Source organism: Schistocerca nitens, chromosome 5 (genome assembly GCF_023898315.1).
Source record: "Schistocerca nitens isolate TAMUIC-IGC-003100 chromosome 5, iqSchNite1.1, whole genome shotgun sequence".
In the NCBI taxonomy this organism is placed as follows: Eukaryota; Metazoa; Arthropoda; class Insecta; order Orthoptera; family Acrididae; genus Schistocerca; species Schistocerca nitens.
The window spans coordinates 669,199,002-669,216,205 of NC_064618.1; the positions used below are offsets into that span (position 1 = coordinate 669,199,002).

The 17,204-nt window shown below is 40.9% G+C and overlaps 1 protein-coding gene across 5 annotated transcripts in view; it reads left to right on the forward strand.

Moving 5' to 3' along the window:
- Nucleotides 1-17,204, forward strand: part of LOC126259950 (signal transducer and activator of transcription 5B) — a 147,776-nt gene that overhangs the window by 74,728 nt on the left and 55,844 nt on the right. For all 5 annotated transcript variants that reach the window (XM_049957057.1, XM_049957054.1, XM_049957055.1 and 2 more), the window contains one exon: nt 16,267-16,391. In XM_049957057.1, coding sequence (XP_049813014.1) covers nt 16,267-16,391 — 125 coding nt within the window. The remainder of the gene's footprint in view (nt 1-16,266; nt 16,392-17,204) is intronic.

The following is a 17,204-nucleotide window of genomic DNA, read 5'->3' on the forward strand; positions in this document are numbered from 1 at the left end:
AGAACCCACGATGACTTGTGTGGTAGTGACCACTTTCCCATCTTCCTGTCACTTCCCCAGTGCCATTCCCCTGGACGTCTACTGAGATGGGCTTTAACCAAGGCAGACTGGGAAGCTTTCACCTCTGTTGTCACCATTGAATCTCGCCCACATGGTGCCATTGATGTGGTAGTTGAGCAGGTCACTAGAATGGTCATTTCTGTGGCAGAAAACACGATCCCTTGTTCTTTAGGGTGCACCCGACGAAAGTCAGTACCTTGGTGATCACCAGAAATCGCTGAGGCCATTAAAGAGCATCGGCAAGCTCTACAGCGATATAAGCATCACCCTTTCCTAGAGAGCACCTTAGCTTTTAAATGGCTCCGTGCCTGCATTCGCCAGCTAATAGAAAGGTGGAGACAGGAGTGTTGGGAGAGGTGTGTCTCGACCATTGGGTTCCATTCGTCACCTTCCAAAGTCTGATGAAGATCAGATGTGTTTATGGGTACCAGACTGCGACAGGTGTTACTGGCATTAACATAAATGGCGTGTTATCTACCGATGCAAACGCAATTGCCGAGCACTTTGCTGAGCACTGTGTCGAGCCTCCGCGTCCGAGAATTATCACCCAGCATTTCACATCCTCAAACAACAGATGGAAAGGAAAGCCCTCTCGTTCACTCAATGTCACAGTGAACCCTATAATGCTCCATTTACAGAGTGGGAGCTCCTCAGCGTCCTTGCACTTTACCCCGACACAGCTCGTGGGCCAGATTGGATTCACAGTCAGATGGTGAAACATCTCTCGTCCGCCTACAAGTGACATCTCATCTTCAACTGGAACTGGTGCGATGGCTTCTTTCCATTGCAATGGCAGGAGGGCACCATCATTCCAGTGCTCAAACCTGGTAAAAACCCGCTTGATGTGGATAGCTATGGGCCTATCAGCCTCACCAACGTTATTTGTAAGCTGTTAGAATGTATGGTAAGTCGGCGATTATGTTGGGTCCTGGAGTCACATGGCCTACTGGCTCCAGGCCAGGGCGGTTTCCGTAAGGGTCGCTCTACCATTGATAATCTAGTTTCCCTCAAGTCTGCCATCCGAACAGCCTTTTCCAGATGCCGACACCTGGTTGCTGTCTCTTTTGATTTACGAAAAGCTTAAGACACGACATGGTGAAGTCATACCCTTGCCACATTATATGAGTGGGGTCTCTGAGGCCCGCTCCTGATTTTTATCCAAAATTTCATATCGCTCCATACTTTCCGTGTCCAAGTTGGTGCCTCCCATAGTTCCCCCCATATCCAGGAGAATGAGGTCCTGCAGGACTCTGTATTCAGTGTATCTCTATTTTTAGTGGCCATTAATGGTCTAGCAGCAGCTGTCAGGCCACCGGTCTCACCTTCTTTGTATTCAGACGACTTCTGCCTTTTGTACTGCTCTTCCAGTACTGGTGTTGATGAGCAGTGCCTACAGGGAGCTATCCACAAGACGCAGTCTTGGGCGATAGCCCACGGCTTCCAGTTTTCACCAGTTTAGAGCCATGATGTCGTGTGTCATGCACTTCTGTTGGTGTCATATCATTCATCCGGAACCAGAATTTTACCTTAACGACATTCCACTCACTGTAGTGGAGACATATCGATTCTTAGGACTGGTTTTCGACACCTGATTGACGTGGCTTCCTCATCTTCGCCACCTTAAGCCGAAGTGCTAGCAGTACCTCAATGCCCTCCGCTGCCTGAGCAACACCAACTGGGGTGCAGATCGCTCTACGCTGCTGCATCTTTACAGAGCCCTTGTTCAATCTCGTCTTGACTATGGGAGTGTGATTAATTGTTTGGTGGTGCCCTCAGCATTGCATTTACTCGATCCAGTGCACCACTGTGGCATTCGAGTGGCAACAGGAGCTTTTAGGACGAGTCCGGTGACCAGCGTCCTGGTGGAGGCCGGAGTCCCTCCATTGAAGGTTAGGCATGCACAACTGCTCACCAGTTACGTTGCACACATTCGTAGTTCTCCTGAGCATCTGAATTACGGTCTCCTTTTCCCATCCACAGCAGTTCATCTCGCACATTGGAGGCCCAGGTCAGAGCTTACGATTGCGGTTCACTTCCAATCTCTTCTGTTTGAAGTGGCGTCCTTGCCTTTACCACCTATATTCAAGGTCCATTCATGTACACCACCATGGTGTACACTGAGGCCGAAGTTTCACCTGGCACTAAGGACTCTAGTTAACCCCCATGCTCTCCACTGTCACTTCCTCTTGATTCTTGACATGTAATGAGACCATGAAGTGGTTTATGCTGATGGCTCTATGGGTGATGGTCACGTTGGCTTCACGTATGTTTATGGATGACATATTGAACAGCACTCCTTGCCAGATGGCTGCAGTGTTTTCACTGCAGAGCTGGCGGCCATTTTTTGTGCTCTTGAGCACATCCGCTCATGCCCTGGTGAGTCATTTCTTCTCTGTGCTGACTCCTTGAACAGCTTACAAGCTATCGACCAGTGCTACCCCCACCATCCTTTGATAACGATCATCCAGGAGTCCATCTATGCCCTGCAATGGTCCAGTCATTCCGTAGCATTTGTGTGGACCCCAGGCCACGTCAGAATCCCAGGAAATGAACTTGCAGACAGGCTGGCCAAACAGGCTACATGGAAACCGCTTCTGAAGATAGACATCCCTGTAACTGATCTGCAGTCATTATTACTCCACAAGGTCTTTCAGCTTTGGTAGACGGAATGGCATAATCTCAGTATGCACAACAAACTGTGTGCCCTTAAGAAGACTATGAATGTGTGGAAGATCTCCATGCGGGCCTCTCGCAGGGACTCTGTTGTTTTCTGCTGGCTCCACATTGGCCATATGTGGCTAACACATGGCTACCTCCTCCGTCGCAAGGACGCACTTCGGTGTCACTGTGGCTCACATATGACTGTCGTCCACATCGTGCTGGACTGCCCGCTGTTAGCCAATCCGCGGCAGACTTTTAACCTTCCCAGCACCTCACCTTCAGTATTGGGTGACAATGCCTCAACAGCAGATTTAGTTTTACGTTTTTTGTGAGGGGTTTTTATCATACCACCTGAGTGTGGGCATTTAGCCTTCTCTCTGAGGTCGCCAACCTCCCTCCATTTGAACTCTGTCGCATTTTCTTTGCATTTGTTTGTCTTGGTGGTCGTCTTCTTCCCTACACGTGTTCACCTTGCCTTGTATTTTTGTGGTGGACATTTTAATCTGTTGCTGAGTAGTTGGTTCATCCTCTTTTTATTATTGTGATCAGCCAGCCCAGACGATCTGCTCTATGGTTTTAATACCTTCTTCTACTTTTCCTTGTGGAGTATGTTTTCCCTGTTTTTTGTTCGTTCCGTTCGTTTTCTTTTTAGGTTTTTTATACCTTGAGCCTTGCTTGCACCAGGAAAAAGGGACTGATGACCCTGTAGTTTGGTTCCAAACCAACCAACCCTCCAAGAGCTAAAAAACAAAACACGTCAGTTGAAGTTGGCATGGAAATAAAGTTCATAGATATTAAACACCACATGAATATAGATATTAAAGTTAAAAAGTGATCTGTAAAATACGCTGATTTTTATTACAACTAAGTTTTTTGTAAATTTTTTTTCCAGAGTAGTTTTCAGTAAATCATTGTTGCCTTTCCTTTGGCAATGGATATTTTTGGTTTTGTGTTTATAGACTTCGAATTGATGGGTTTTATAGTTATAAATGTGTTTTGAATAGGGTGTTTTGACTGTTTTCTGGAAATATTCTTGAATGATCAATTATGCCAGTTTACACTCCTAACATGTTTTGTTCCCTCGTGAATTTCAGTATGCTTCTATAAAAATGGAAAATCAAATTCAAATATTTGAAAGCCCACTAAAATGCTCCATTCAAGTCCTGTGATGTCACTGGCTAATTCACTGCTCTTGCTGTCATAGAGCTCATTCACAGTGATGTCTTTTCTTTTTTTTTTTTTTTTTTTGGAATTTACGTTTCGGAAAAGGGTTACAAATAGTGTATAGTATCGTACTGTACAAACACATCTATAAAAACTCCTGAAAAGTTGTTTTGAGTGTTCTAGAGAATGAGAAGGTGCATAAAATGTAGTTGCACTGTGCCAGCAGATTGCCGCCACGTCACCGCACAAGCTCACAAATTTAATTAAAAATGTGTTGCACTGTGAAGTTGACATTAATGTACCTCTGAGATATGTTTTCCCAGTTTCCAAGGAAGCATAGCTTCATTCAGTGAAATTAAACTCTTAGTGAAAATTGTCAAATCTACCTACATTATTTTGTAGCTTAGTTGTTAGAGCGGTAGACCATTGAATAGTGTTCAGAGATCCCCGGTTTGAATCCAATCCGAAAGAATATTTTAACTTATTTGTAAAACGACTCAACAGTCCTGTCATGTGAAAACCAAATTACAATTATAAAACTTCACCACACCGATCAGAAACATAATATTATTGTGTTTTCCTTGCTGTTTACATGCGCTGCAAATGTTGTTCGCACATTTAGTGTTCAAAAAGATATTTTATAGTTTATGTGAACACACACTTTTTACTTTATTAGAAACAATGTCCTTTTCATCTTCATACTAAACAGCTAGGATCGTTATTGTATAAGCTTCTGAAGTTTCATCGTCTTGCTTAAAGATGAAGTAAATCTGCCTCAGACACTGATATTGGTTTGCACCCACAAACGTCACAGCTTTCACGTTTATGGTAATGCATGTTGTACATGGTTTATATATCTCTGTATGGAAATCTAAGTGTCAGACACTTCATTTTTCTGTGGGAGTACGGTTATATCTTCACTATTAGCATTCTTTCCAAAGAAGTGAATTGTTTGTTTGCAAAGTAAATTTATTTTTCCTCTGTTGTCCATTTCTCAGACTAAGATTAATGTGAAGCTATATATAAAATATACCACCATCGAAACAACTATTACAATCAGTTCTTGCAAACGCTATTCTCGTGTTTTGTGTAAAATTTTTAAAAATAAATGACCCTTCCAGGAATCGAACACACAACCTCTTTAGTTTCTATTCATTACTCCACCAAGTGCATGTTCAGTACATTGTCTCTGCTAAGTGTCTTATATAGAGGAAATAAGCACTGAGGTTTGCCAAGAATAATTTTATTGTGCTTTTGGTCATAGCAAGAAACAGTGTAGGTAGTGCAGTGGTGCCAGTTAAGTCTATCAGTAGATCGAGTTTGACTAGGCATGGTCTACACCTCAATAAGTATGGGAGGGGGAGGCTGGCAAAGCTTGTAGGTGGCAGTGTGATGGGTAGTGACAGTTAACAATCTAGTTACAATATATGCTCCCATTTGCAAATGTTCTACAATTCCTTAGTTTTGAGTTAATTTAATGATGTTACAGGGAGCAGGCCAAAGAATGTCTTGTCATTGCACGTATCAGTACTCTAAATGGATGGAGCCATTTGCATCAAATTCCGCTAGGTTTTCACTATCAGCAATCACAAAATTCCTTTTTGTTGCTACTTGAAAGTTGCACTTGCATTTTCCATCACTACATAGATAACTGTTTGCAGAAAAAGTGCGTAAAAACCCTGTAACTTCGGCATACACTCCTATAAAACATGTATAGCTACGTCTTTACTTCTAGTCCGTGATGTCACCAGAGAATAAGATAATAACAGAGCATTTCCGATCATATGGCCAAAATGATTTTTAAGCTTCAGTTACATAACAATAACACATTTTGCAAGAATATTGACTGTAAATATTATTTAAATGTTGTAATCAATCAGAATAACAACAATCTGGCCCATATTTTTAACATAGGAAAATAGCCTGTTTCAGTTAGTAATTGCATCAGCATCAATGCCTCTTGACCTTTTACAGTCTCATCGAGAAGTTCTCTTGCCATTTTCTTATTGGTCTACCCTGTGATCTTACGCCATTGGGGTGGTAGTGAAGCATGAATTTTGGAATCCTCTTCGGGCTTATTAGTTGTAGTGTTCTATCCAGTTATTGGTACTTCTGAATATAACTTACCAAGGGTTCCACTTTAAGTTTCTTAAACACATTTTCATTCCTCTTGTGATCCTATTTGGTGTAACCAGCTGTTCATCTCCATAATTTCATTTCACATACTGTTAGTCGTTTTGCATCTTTCACCTGTATTGTCCAGGGTTCACTACCTTCGCACAGCACAGGTCTTGTGAAGGTCCTATAAAAGTATGTTCTGGTGAGCTTCTTTATTAGGGAAGATTTAAATACATTCTTAACAGTTTAAATACATTCTTAACAACTCCCATTGTTTTTATATACCTTAAATTTGATGTTGCAAAACATATTATTTCATTCACTTCGAGTTTTTGAATAAAAATATGGTAAAATTAAAATGATATTGAAATGTAAATATGTGATACCTTGGCTCTCAAAAGTTATAAACAAACTAACTGATACATTATGTTGCAACAACTATTATGAACTAATTGATACCATTAACATTATGAGTGTAAGGTGGGGTTGCTCATTGTCACCATTGATGCTGGATTTGTCTATTGAAGAAACAGTGTAGGTAGTGCAGTGGTGCCAGTTGAGTCTATCAGTATATCGGGTTTGATTAGGCATGACCTACACCTCAATAAGTATGGGAGGGGGAGGCTGGCAAAGCTTATAGGTGGCAGTGTGATTGGTAGTGGTGGGATCACTCATGGAAAAATTCCTGTAGTAATTGGTGTTAGAGCTGCACCTTTTCAGATTGAAGTCAGCTAATAAGTATACCTGCTTAAAGGAAGTCCCTCTAACTAAGGGCTCACGTTCAGAGGATGTCATGTTTCCAAGCAGAGAAGAAATTAGCATATTTCATCAAAATATAAGAGGTGTTAGAGATAAAGTTAGTGAACTGCTTGTAGTTGTTGACTCTGAAACTATTGGTATATTGGAGCACCATTTAAATAATTTGACAATTCAGAGGCTTCCTTTACCAGGATACAGATTAGTTGGCTATTTTTCAAGGAGTTCTGTGTGGGGTGGGGGAGTGGCAATGTATGTAAAAAACAGTATTCCATTTGAGTCCATAGACATATCACGGCACTGCACTGAACAAATATTTGAATGTTGTGCAGGGGAAGTTGAATTTAGTGAAACTAAACTTCTAATTTTTGTTGTTTGTAGGTCCCCTAACTCTTGACTTCAGAGCATTTCTGCTCAAGCTATAGAGGTTTATTGATTTACTTTATGGGAAATACCAGAAATTAGTTATATGTGGTGACTTCAATATAAATTTTGTTTATGATGTTGCAAGAAAAATGATCTACCAAGATCTCCTAAATTTATATGATCTGATGCAGACTCTGTTTTTTCCAACTAGGATGCAGAGGAACAGTAGCAAAGCCATAGACAATAATTTTTATTCATTCTTCATTTCAATTTGGGCATTCTGTTAGTAAAAAGGTAAATGGCTTTTAAGACCACGATGTAAAAATTTTAACATTAAAAGGCTTTTGTACTCGAACAAATGTCACATATAATTGGAAACTATTAGGAAAGTTAATCCAGCAGCAATAGAGAGTTTTTCAAACCTTATCAAGGAACAAGAGTGGCAGGATGTTTATAGTGCCTATAACATAGATGACAAATATAATGCTTTCCTTAACGCATTTCTCATGCTCTTTGAGAATTTCTTTCCATTAGAACATTCTAAATGGGGTACTAGTAGTAAAAGGCAGCCTGGGTGGCTGACTAGTGGGATAAGGATATTATGTGGAAGAAAAGGGGAATTATATCAAACTGTTAGAAGTAGTCACAATCAAGCTACAGTAGCCCGTTACAAACAGTACTGTAAGGTGCTTAAAAACGTTATTAGGAGGCAAAGAGTATGTGGTACACAAATAAAATAGCTAATTCATAGGATGAAATTAAACCCATATAGTCAGTTGTGAAGGAAGTGTCTAGTGAGCACAAGGGTGACTATATAAAGTCAGTTCGTAGCAAAAACATTTCTGTTACTGATCAGTCAGTTATATGTACAGTACTTAACAATAATTTTCTGAACATTGTTGGTGAATTAAATAAAAATTAAGTTTCTCCAGGGAATCGTATATCTCTCTTGGCAAATGACTTTCGAGATTGTCTGAAATGCTCCTCTGTGATACAGACAAGGGGGAGATTGAATCAACAATTAAATCACTGAAGGCTCTCATGGATATGGTGGAGTTCCTAGCAGAATATTAAAGTACTGTGCTACACATGTTAGCCCTATTTTTAGCCATATTTGTAATTTTTCCTTTAGGAATGGTCAGTTTCCTGAACGATCAAAGTACTCAGTAGTGAAGCCGCTTTATAAAAAGGGAGAAAGGGATAACCTAGACAATTTTAGATCTACTTCTATACCATCAGTGTTTGCTGAAGTTATTGAAGAGGCTGTGTATGTAAGGATAAGAGATCATTTTATATCGCCCGATTTGCTATCAAATGTACATTTCACCTTTAGAAGTTGTTTCACATCTGAAAATGCTATATTTTCTTTTCTCTGTGATGTACTGAATGGATTAAAAAAAAGGTTTCGAATGCTGGGCATATCTTTTTATTTAACTAAGCTGTTTCAGTGTGTTGATCACAAAATATTGCTCCAGAAGTTGGACCATTACAGAATACGAGGATTAGCTCACAATTGGTTCACCTCTTACTTTAGCAACAGACAGCAAAAGGTCATTATTCACAGCGTTGAGATTTGCTGTGATCTGGGGTCTGAGTGGGGTACAGTCAAATTTGGATAAATGATACACCCTCTAGTATTACGGGCAACTCTAAAATATTTCTGTTTGATGATAACACTAGCTTGGTAGTAAAGGAAGTTTTGTGAAAAAACCTGACACTTTAATTTCACGGAATGGGCATATGATTAGTGAAACTGAACAGTTTGAATTTCTAGGTGTTCAGATAGATAGTAAACTGTCGTGGATAGCCCACATTCAGGATCTTGTTCAAAGACTTAATGCTGCCATTTTTACTATTTGAACGGTATCTGAAGTAAGTTATAGTTTGACACAAAAAGTTCTACTTTGCTTATTTTCATTCGTATATGTCATATGGTATTATATTTTGGGGTAACTCTTCCCATTCTAAAAGGATATTTTTGGCTCAGAAACGGGCAGTTCGAGCATTAAGTGGTGTAAGTTCGTGAACCTCTTGTTGACCCCTGTTCAGAAGTCTGGGTATTTTGACATTGGCATATATATATATCTCTAAAAACACAGATGATGTGACTTACCGAACGAAAGTGCTGGCAGGTCGATAGACACACAAACAAACACAAACATACACACAAAATTCAAGCTTTCGCAACAAACTGTTGCCTCATCAGGAAAGAGGGAAGGAGAGGGAAAGACGAAAGGATGTTGGTTTTAAGGGAGAGGGTAAGGAGTCATTCCCATATATGGTGTTTTGCCCTTAAAGAGCGCATTTGGACTAAACTACATGGCCAGTTCCTTTTGCTGCCTTCCTTGCTGCCCAAACTTCCCTCATTCGCTCGCTGTGTTTCTGTTTCCGGTCCTCTGTCCATGCTTCTTGTCGGCTTTGTGTCTTCGGCTTCATCTTGATTGCCTTTTTGGTTGCCCATATTTCTTTCATCTTCTGGCTGTGATCTTGCTTGCGTTCTTCGGTCCATTTTATGCCTGTTCGTTTGTCGCATTGTATCTCATGTAGTTTACTTTTCTTAATGATGTTTCTGAACTTTATTCTGTCGTTTATTGTGTCTGCTGTTATGTTGAGCTGGTTCAGGTCGTTTTCTACCTCTGCCACCCATTTGTTGTTTCTAGTGGTTACCCAGTCAAAGATCTGTTTGGTCAGCCTGTGTGATGGCATTCTGTATTGGTGTCCATAGAATTGTAGTCTGCGTTTTCTAATCTTTTCTGTGATTGTCTCCGTATGTTTGTACAGTTCCTCTGTAGGTTTCTTGATCCATATTCCATTGTTGTTAGTTGCGCCAAATATTTTCCTAAGTATTTTCCGTTCTACTTTTTCTAATTGTCTGATACGTGTATGCCCTAGGATTAGTGTGGTCTCTGCTGCATATAGTGCCTCGGGGAGCACCACCGTGTCGTAATGGCGTAATTTGGCTTTTTGTGAAATAGACTTCTTGTTGTAATGATTCCACACTACTTTGTATGCCTTTTCCAGTTTAGTCTTTCTTTCTTCGTTTGAGTCTCTGTTATGTCCACTCATTTGTAGTGTTTCACCGAGGTATTTGAAGTTTGCCGTTTTGTAAATCGTGCCATACTTTGTGTTCAGAGATGAGAGTTTCTTTGTGCTCATAAACTGTGTCTTTTCGTAAGAGATCTGTAGTCCAGTTTTGGAAGCGATTTCGTGCAGTTTTTCAATAGCGTCTTTTGTTTCCTTTATACCTTTCGTGACAATCGCCAAATCGTCTGCAAAAGCCAGGCATTTAATCTGTAGGTTCCCTGAGGTTATCCCCTGTTGTGATGTTTCCCATTCTTTTATGACCTTATCTAACACCAGATTGAAAAGGAGAGGTGAGAGGCCATCGCCTTGTCGGACACCTGTGCGAATTTCAAAGGGCTCTGATAGTTCCCCACAGAACTTTACTTTGGAGGTCGTGTTGGTTAAAGTTTGCTCTATGATAGCCCGTGTTTTGTTGTCTACTTTGTATTCTGCTAGAATTTTGAAGAGAGTTTTCCAGTCGATAGAGTCGTACGCCTTTTTGAAGTCAACAAAGGTAATGATCAGGTTCTGTTTGTGTTGTAAAATCATTTTCAGGTTCCAAATTTGTTCTGCACAAGACCGCCCTTTATGGAAGCCTGCTTGGTATTCCCCAATCAAGTGGTCGGTTTGGCATTCTAGTCTGTTCAGTAAAGCTTTAGAGAGGATCTTGTATGTGACCGGTAGTAGGGATATTCCTCTGTAGTTGTTCGGGTTAGTCTTGTCACCTTTTTTGTGTAGTGGGTGTATCAGGGCAGTTTTCCAGTCGTCAGGAATTTTCATGGTCTTCCAGATGTCTTCCAAGATCCTGTGGATGTCTTTGGTGAGTTCTGGGTCTTGTAACTTCCAGATTTCCGCGATGATGCCATCTTCTCCTGGTGCTCTACGATTCTTGAGTGACTTTATTATTTCTTTAACTTCTTCTAGAGTTGGAGGTTCACTATCTGGATTGTATGTGCTCGTTTCTGTCATCATTTCTTCCATGGGGGAGTCCGTGTTGAGCAGTTTTTCAAAGTACTTTGCCAGAATGTCACAATTGTTTTTGGTATTGGTTTCTAGGGTTCCATCCGGTCTTCTGAAGCACAAGTTGGGTGGTTGATATCCAGTCATATTTTCTCAGAACGTTCTGTAGAAGTTTCTTGTATTGTTCTTCATGAAGTCCGATTCGATCTCTGTCAGTCGCCGTTTGTCATAATGTCGTTTTTCACTGCGAATGATTTTGCTTGATTGCTTCTGTGTTTTCAAGAAGTTCATCCAATTCTCTTGGGATTTATGGCAACTAAATTTTTTCCATGCGCTGATTCGTTGGTCCATTGCTTGGTCACATGTGTGGTTCCACCAACGGTGTTTCCGTGTTCGTGGTGCTTGTGCTAGTTTCATGGCCTCTCGGATTCTTCGTGAAAGTTGTGTCCAGTCTGTCGTTTTCTCCATTTTAATTTTGTGTAATATTTGTGTCTGGTTTAAAGTAACGTATTCTGGATCTGGTCTAACAATTTTGTTCTTCTGGAGCTTTTTCTTGGGCAAAAGACGAATCCTGATCTGTAGTAGGTGGTGGTCTGAGTCGAAGTAGCCTTTACGGGTGTCTATGTTCAAAATTTCTTTTTGTGAGTCTTTCTGCACTATTACGTGGTCGATTTGTAGTTCTTGCTTTCCGCTGGGGAATTTCCATGTGGTAAGTTTTCGTGTTGGTTTCTTGAATTTTGTTGACATAATGGCAAGGTCGTGGCTTTTGCAAAAGTCTATCAGATGTTTTCCGTTTTTGTTGGTGTCCTTGTGTGGAGTATGTTTTCCTGTGATATGTCTGTATATCTTTTCTTTTCCTAGTTTGGCGTTGAAGTCTCCCAGTATTATTTTGACTCTATGTGCAGGAATTTTTCTGATAGTTTCTTCCATTGTCGTCCAGAAGTCATCAATTTCGTCCGGGTTTTTCCTGTTGTAGTCATTAGTCGGTGCATGTGCGTTGATTATTGTGTAGGATTTATTGGCTGATTTCACTGTGATGGTGCTGATTCTTTCGTTTGGTGACGAAAAGTCGATTATGCTGTCCGTGATGGACCTGTGTACTGCAAATCCTGTGCCAAAAAGCCTTAGGTTTTTCAGTTGTCTCGATGGTTTTCCTTTGTATATTCTGAAATTCTCCGTGTTGAAATGGTCTTCGTCTGTGAATCGTGTTTCTTGCAGTGCACATATTTTGATTTGAAATTTTTCGAGAGTGTCTTGTCAGTTGTTTCATCTTTCCTGTCTTCATCAGTGTGTTCACGTTGAGTGTGCCGATGTAGTGTTTGCGTTTGGTCTTGAGGGAGTTTGAGAAGCTCCGATTCTTCTCATGATGTCCGTGAGCCCCCGGAATCCGATGCTCACGACAATCCCAGTCTATTGACTGGGGCCCGGGGTAATGAGATTTTTCTCGTTGTACCATCATGATGTTTAGTAGTTGGATGTATGGCATGCTGCCGAGTACAACCTGACTTTCCAGATCAGGAGGTTGGTTGAGACCGCCACTGACATGTGGAGCAGACGCCTTTTGTAGCCGCCCACTGTGGGAACAGACGCTACTAGTAGTTTTGGTCCGCCCCGAGTATTTCATTTCCTCGGTACCACCTATATCTAGGAGGCATTCCCCTATCCGCCACCTGGGGAGGCGCTCGGTTGCGGGTCTACTAACCGCCCCGATATATATATATATATATATATATATATATATATATATATATATATATATATATATATATACAGGGTGATTCAAAAATGCATGTAAATATTTCAAGGGTGTATTTGTGAGGTAAATATAAGACAAAAATGTTCTATACAATTTTGTCCATACTTGGCTTATTACAGAGTTATGAACAAAACAGGATAATACATTCAATACAACGTAAGGTATTTAATTCCTAGAGTTCACAGTTTAATTACAGTGCATTTGGACTAACAACGCAAACTGATAAATAAACGTGACGTAACAAACTGAAACAATTCCTCGCGAACACTGTATTAATTTAGGTCCTGTTGATTGAACTACAGCAATGCACAATAACTAAGGAAAATTGAAGCATTTTACAGACTGTACTGTACTGTACTGTATTTGCACAAATCTTAATGCAATGCATGTTCAAAATGCTGTCCCTGAACTTGCAGACAGACCCGTGCTCGTCGCATCAATGATCTCTGCACATTACACAGTCCGTTCAACTCTCCACGAATAATTTCACAACCACCTTCAATTCTTTGTGGTAGCACTTCTCTGTTCGGTACTGCAGAAGAATACACCAGTGTCTTTAGTCGGCCCCATAAATAAAAGTCTAAAGGGTTCAGGTCAGGTGATCTGGCTGGCCAAGCAATTGGTCCTCCGCGACCTATCCATCGATGTGGATACGCAGAATTGAGGTACGCCCTTACGTTGCGGCTGTAATGGGCGGGAGCACCATCGTGCATAAACCACATGGTGGCTCGTGTTGCAAGAGGGACATCCTGTAACAATCCAGGCAATTCTCCCTCCAAAAATTCGCAGTACGCGTGCCCATTCAGCCTTGGAGGCAGAACATGAGGTCCGAGTAAGTAATTCCCCACAATACCACACCAAATGTTTATGGAGAATTGATGTTGATATCCACGCACAATTCTCGCACCAGGATTCTCGACAGCCCACTGGTGCATATTATGCGAATTGATTACACCCGCACGAGTAAACATGGCCTCATCTGTGAATAATATCCGCCGAATGAACATTGGATCATTCAAATGACGCTCTTGTAACCACTGGCAGAATTGCTGACGGCGAGGATAGTCTTCAGGTGTCAATTCGTGCACTTTTTGCAGGTGAAACGGATGCAACTGTTGTCTCCGAAGCAGCCGCCATACAGTAGATTGTGGAAGTCGTACAGCTGCACTAATTTGTCTCGTACTGATAGATGGATCTTGGTCTACCAGGTCCAAAACATGTTCCTCGACGTTCACTGCATGCTCAAGTGGTCGACCTGAATGTGGCCCAGGACGAATGCCATACTCCCGCATACGTCTGTCCACAGATACAAACGTCTGATGACTTGGTAACCGTCTTCCTGGAAACAGCTCACTGTACCTTCGTCTTGCTGCAAGTGCATTTCCATCTGCTGCACCATACACAAGGTGCATATCAGCATACTCACTGTTTGAGTACATCATGTGCACGAAACCTTTAGCCTTCCGACGATGAATGAACGACAGGACGTACTTTTCCGTTACCAACAACATCAGCGCCATCTTCCGTACAGTAGGAGTAAACATCACGTGCAAACAAAAACAAACACTATTCATGCAGTTTCGAATCAACTGTTGGGAGATACGTATGTGAATTACGTACCAGAATATGGCATCCTGCTGCTTGCACTGCCGTCGTTTTGATACGGACATGACTTTCGTATTTAACGATAACTCTGGAATTAAACGTTTATGGAAAAACATTTATAGAACATTTTTGTCTTATATTTACCTCACAAATACACCCTTAAAATATTTACATGCATTTTTGAATCACCCTGTATATATATATATATATAGAAAGAAAGTGATGAGACTTACCAAACAAAAGCGCTGGCAGGTCGATAGACACACAAACATACACACAAAATTCTAGCTTTCGCAACAAACGGTTGCTTCGTCAGGAAAGAGGGAAGGAGAGGGAAAGATGAAAGGAAGTGGGTTTTAAGGGAGAGGGTAAGGAGTCATTCCAATCCCGGGAGCGGAAAGACTTACCTTAGGGGGAAAAAAGGACGGGTATACACTCGCGCACACACACACATATCCATCCGCATATACACAGACACAAGGTCCAAATGACGCCAACGTCCACGTATCGTCTCATGCGCCAGAGTTTACACCTCTATCCATACAAAATACAAACGCGGCAACCCCTCAGCGCCGCTACCATTGCTGCACGAGAGACATTCGCTAACGATATAGTGCACAGGATTGATGACGGCGATATGCATGTGGGCAGCATTTGGTTTACTGACGAAGCTTATTTTTACCTGGATGGCTTTGTCAATAAACAGAACTGACGCATATGGGGAACCGAAAAGCCTCATGTTGCAGTCCCATCGTCCCTGCATCCTCAAAAAGTACTGGTCTGGGCCGCCATTTCTTCCAAAGGAATCATTGGCCCATTTTTCAGATCCGAAACGATTACTGCATCACGCTATCTGGACATTCTTCGTGAATTTGTGGCGGTACAAACTGCCTTAGACGACACTGTGAACACCTCGTGGTTTATGCAAGATGGTGCCCGGCCACATCGCACGGCCGACGTCTTTAATTTCCTGAATGAATATTTCGATGATCGTGTGATTGCTTTGGGCTATCCGAAACATACAGGAGGCGGCGTGGATTGGCCTCCCTATTCGCCAGACATGAACCCCTGTGACTTCTTTCTGTGGGGACACTTGAAAGACCAGGTGTACCGCCAGAATCCAGAAACAATTGAACAGCTGAAGCAGTACATCTCATCTGCATGTGAAGCCATTCCGCCAGACACGTTGTCAAAGGTTGCGGGTAATTTCATTCAGAGACTACGCCATATTATTGCTACGCATGGTGGATATGTGGAAAATATCATACTATAGAGTTTCCCAGACCGCAGCGCCATCTGTTGTTGAAAATTGTAACTACTGTAATTTCGAAAGTTTGTCTGCCTGAAAATGTACTGTTGTCCCAAGCATATTGCAACAAACGGTGTATTTCTATCGCTGCTCGTTTAGTTTTTATTGCCGTTTCAAATATACCGGTCATTTTTGGAACACCCTGTATAATACAGTCAACATCTAATCTTTGATGAGACATTGTATATGTTATGGACCTATTTGACAGATTCTTTGCACCCCTTCTCAGTCTTTTAATTGTGTCTGCTATGTGTTAGATTATACTGATATATTTAACGGATTTTCCAGTTTTACACATAAAGTCAGTTGAACATTGACCATAGTGCTAAAATGTAAAAATGTGTTTTTATTGTTGCTACAATTATGGTGGCATTTAACATTTACTTACGTTCTCAGAACATGTGTGCTATGTGTTACCTGATGTGTTTTTGTTTCTTTTTTATTGTAGAACTATATTAGGTTTTATTCGGAAAAGACAAGCAGAAGAAATGCTTGCTGGACGTCCCAGTGGCACCTTCCTTTTACGCTTCTCAGACTCAGAACTTGGGGGCGTAACAATTGCTTGGGTTGCAGGTAATAATCTATTTTCATAAACAGTTTCCATTTTGGCATTAACTCAAAGATTATAAACATGTGTACAAAGTTAGATTAAAAAAGAAATTCATGAGAAACCTGAATGCTGAGATAATGGCTTTTGTTTATTTTGAATTAATGTTTGTTCTCATTTCTTTATTGTGACAGTTATTTTGATTTCATTGTCTGTATTATTTGCAAAGTGATTTCGGAAATAACTTGAATGAGGTGTGCTTCAGGCAAGTGTAATAAAACCATTAGTGTTCATGCTATATGTATTGACATAGTAGATAATGTTAGTTACAGTCTTAAGACTTTTTTTCAGATGGTGCAGTTATCTAGGAGGGAATTGTCGCTGATGTAAGTTTTAGTAATATCCTGTTAAATCTTGACAAAATGTTAGTCTCTCTCTCTCTCTCTCTCTCTCTCTCTCTCTCTCTCTCTACATTTACATAGTTATTCTGCAATTCACACTTACTTGCCTGGCAGAGGATTCATCGAACCATTTTCATACTACTTCTGTACTATTCCACTCTCGTATGGAGTGTGGGAAAAAGGAACACCTAAATCTTTCCGTTCAAGCTCTGATTTCTCTTATTTTATTATGATGATCATATCTCCCTACGTAGATGGGTGTCAACAAAATATTTTCGCATTCGGAAGGGAAAGTTGGTGATTGAAATTTTGTAAATAGATCTCGCCGCAAAGAAAACCACCTTTGTGTTCTCTCTCTTTATCTATCTATCTAATCCAGGCTGGAATAACAACAATATGAAAAGGCTAGATTGTCACTTGCCACATATGGGAGACATC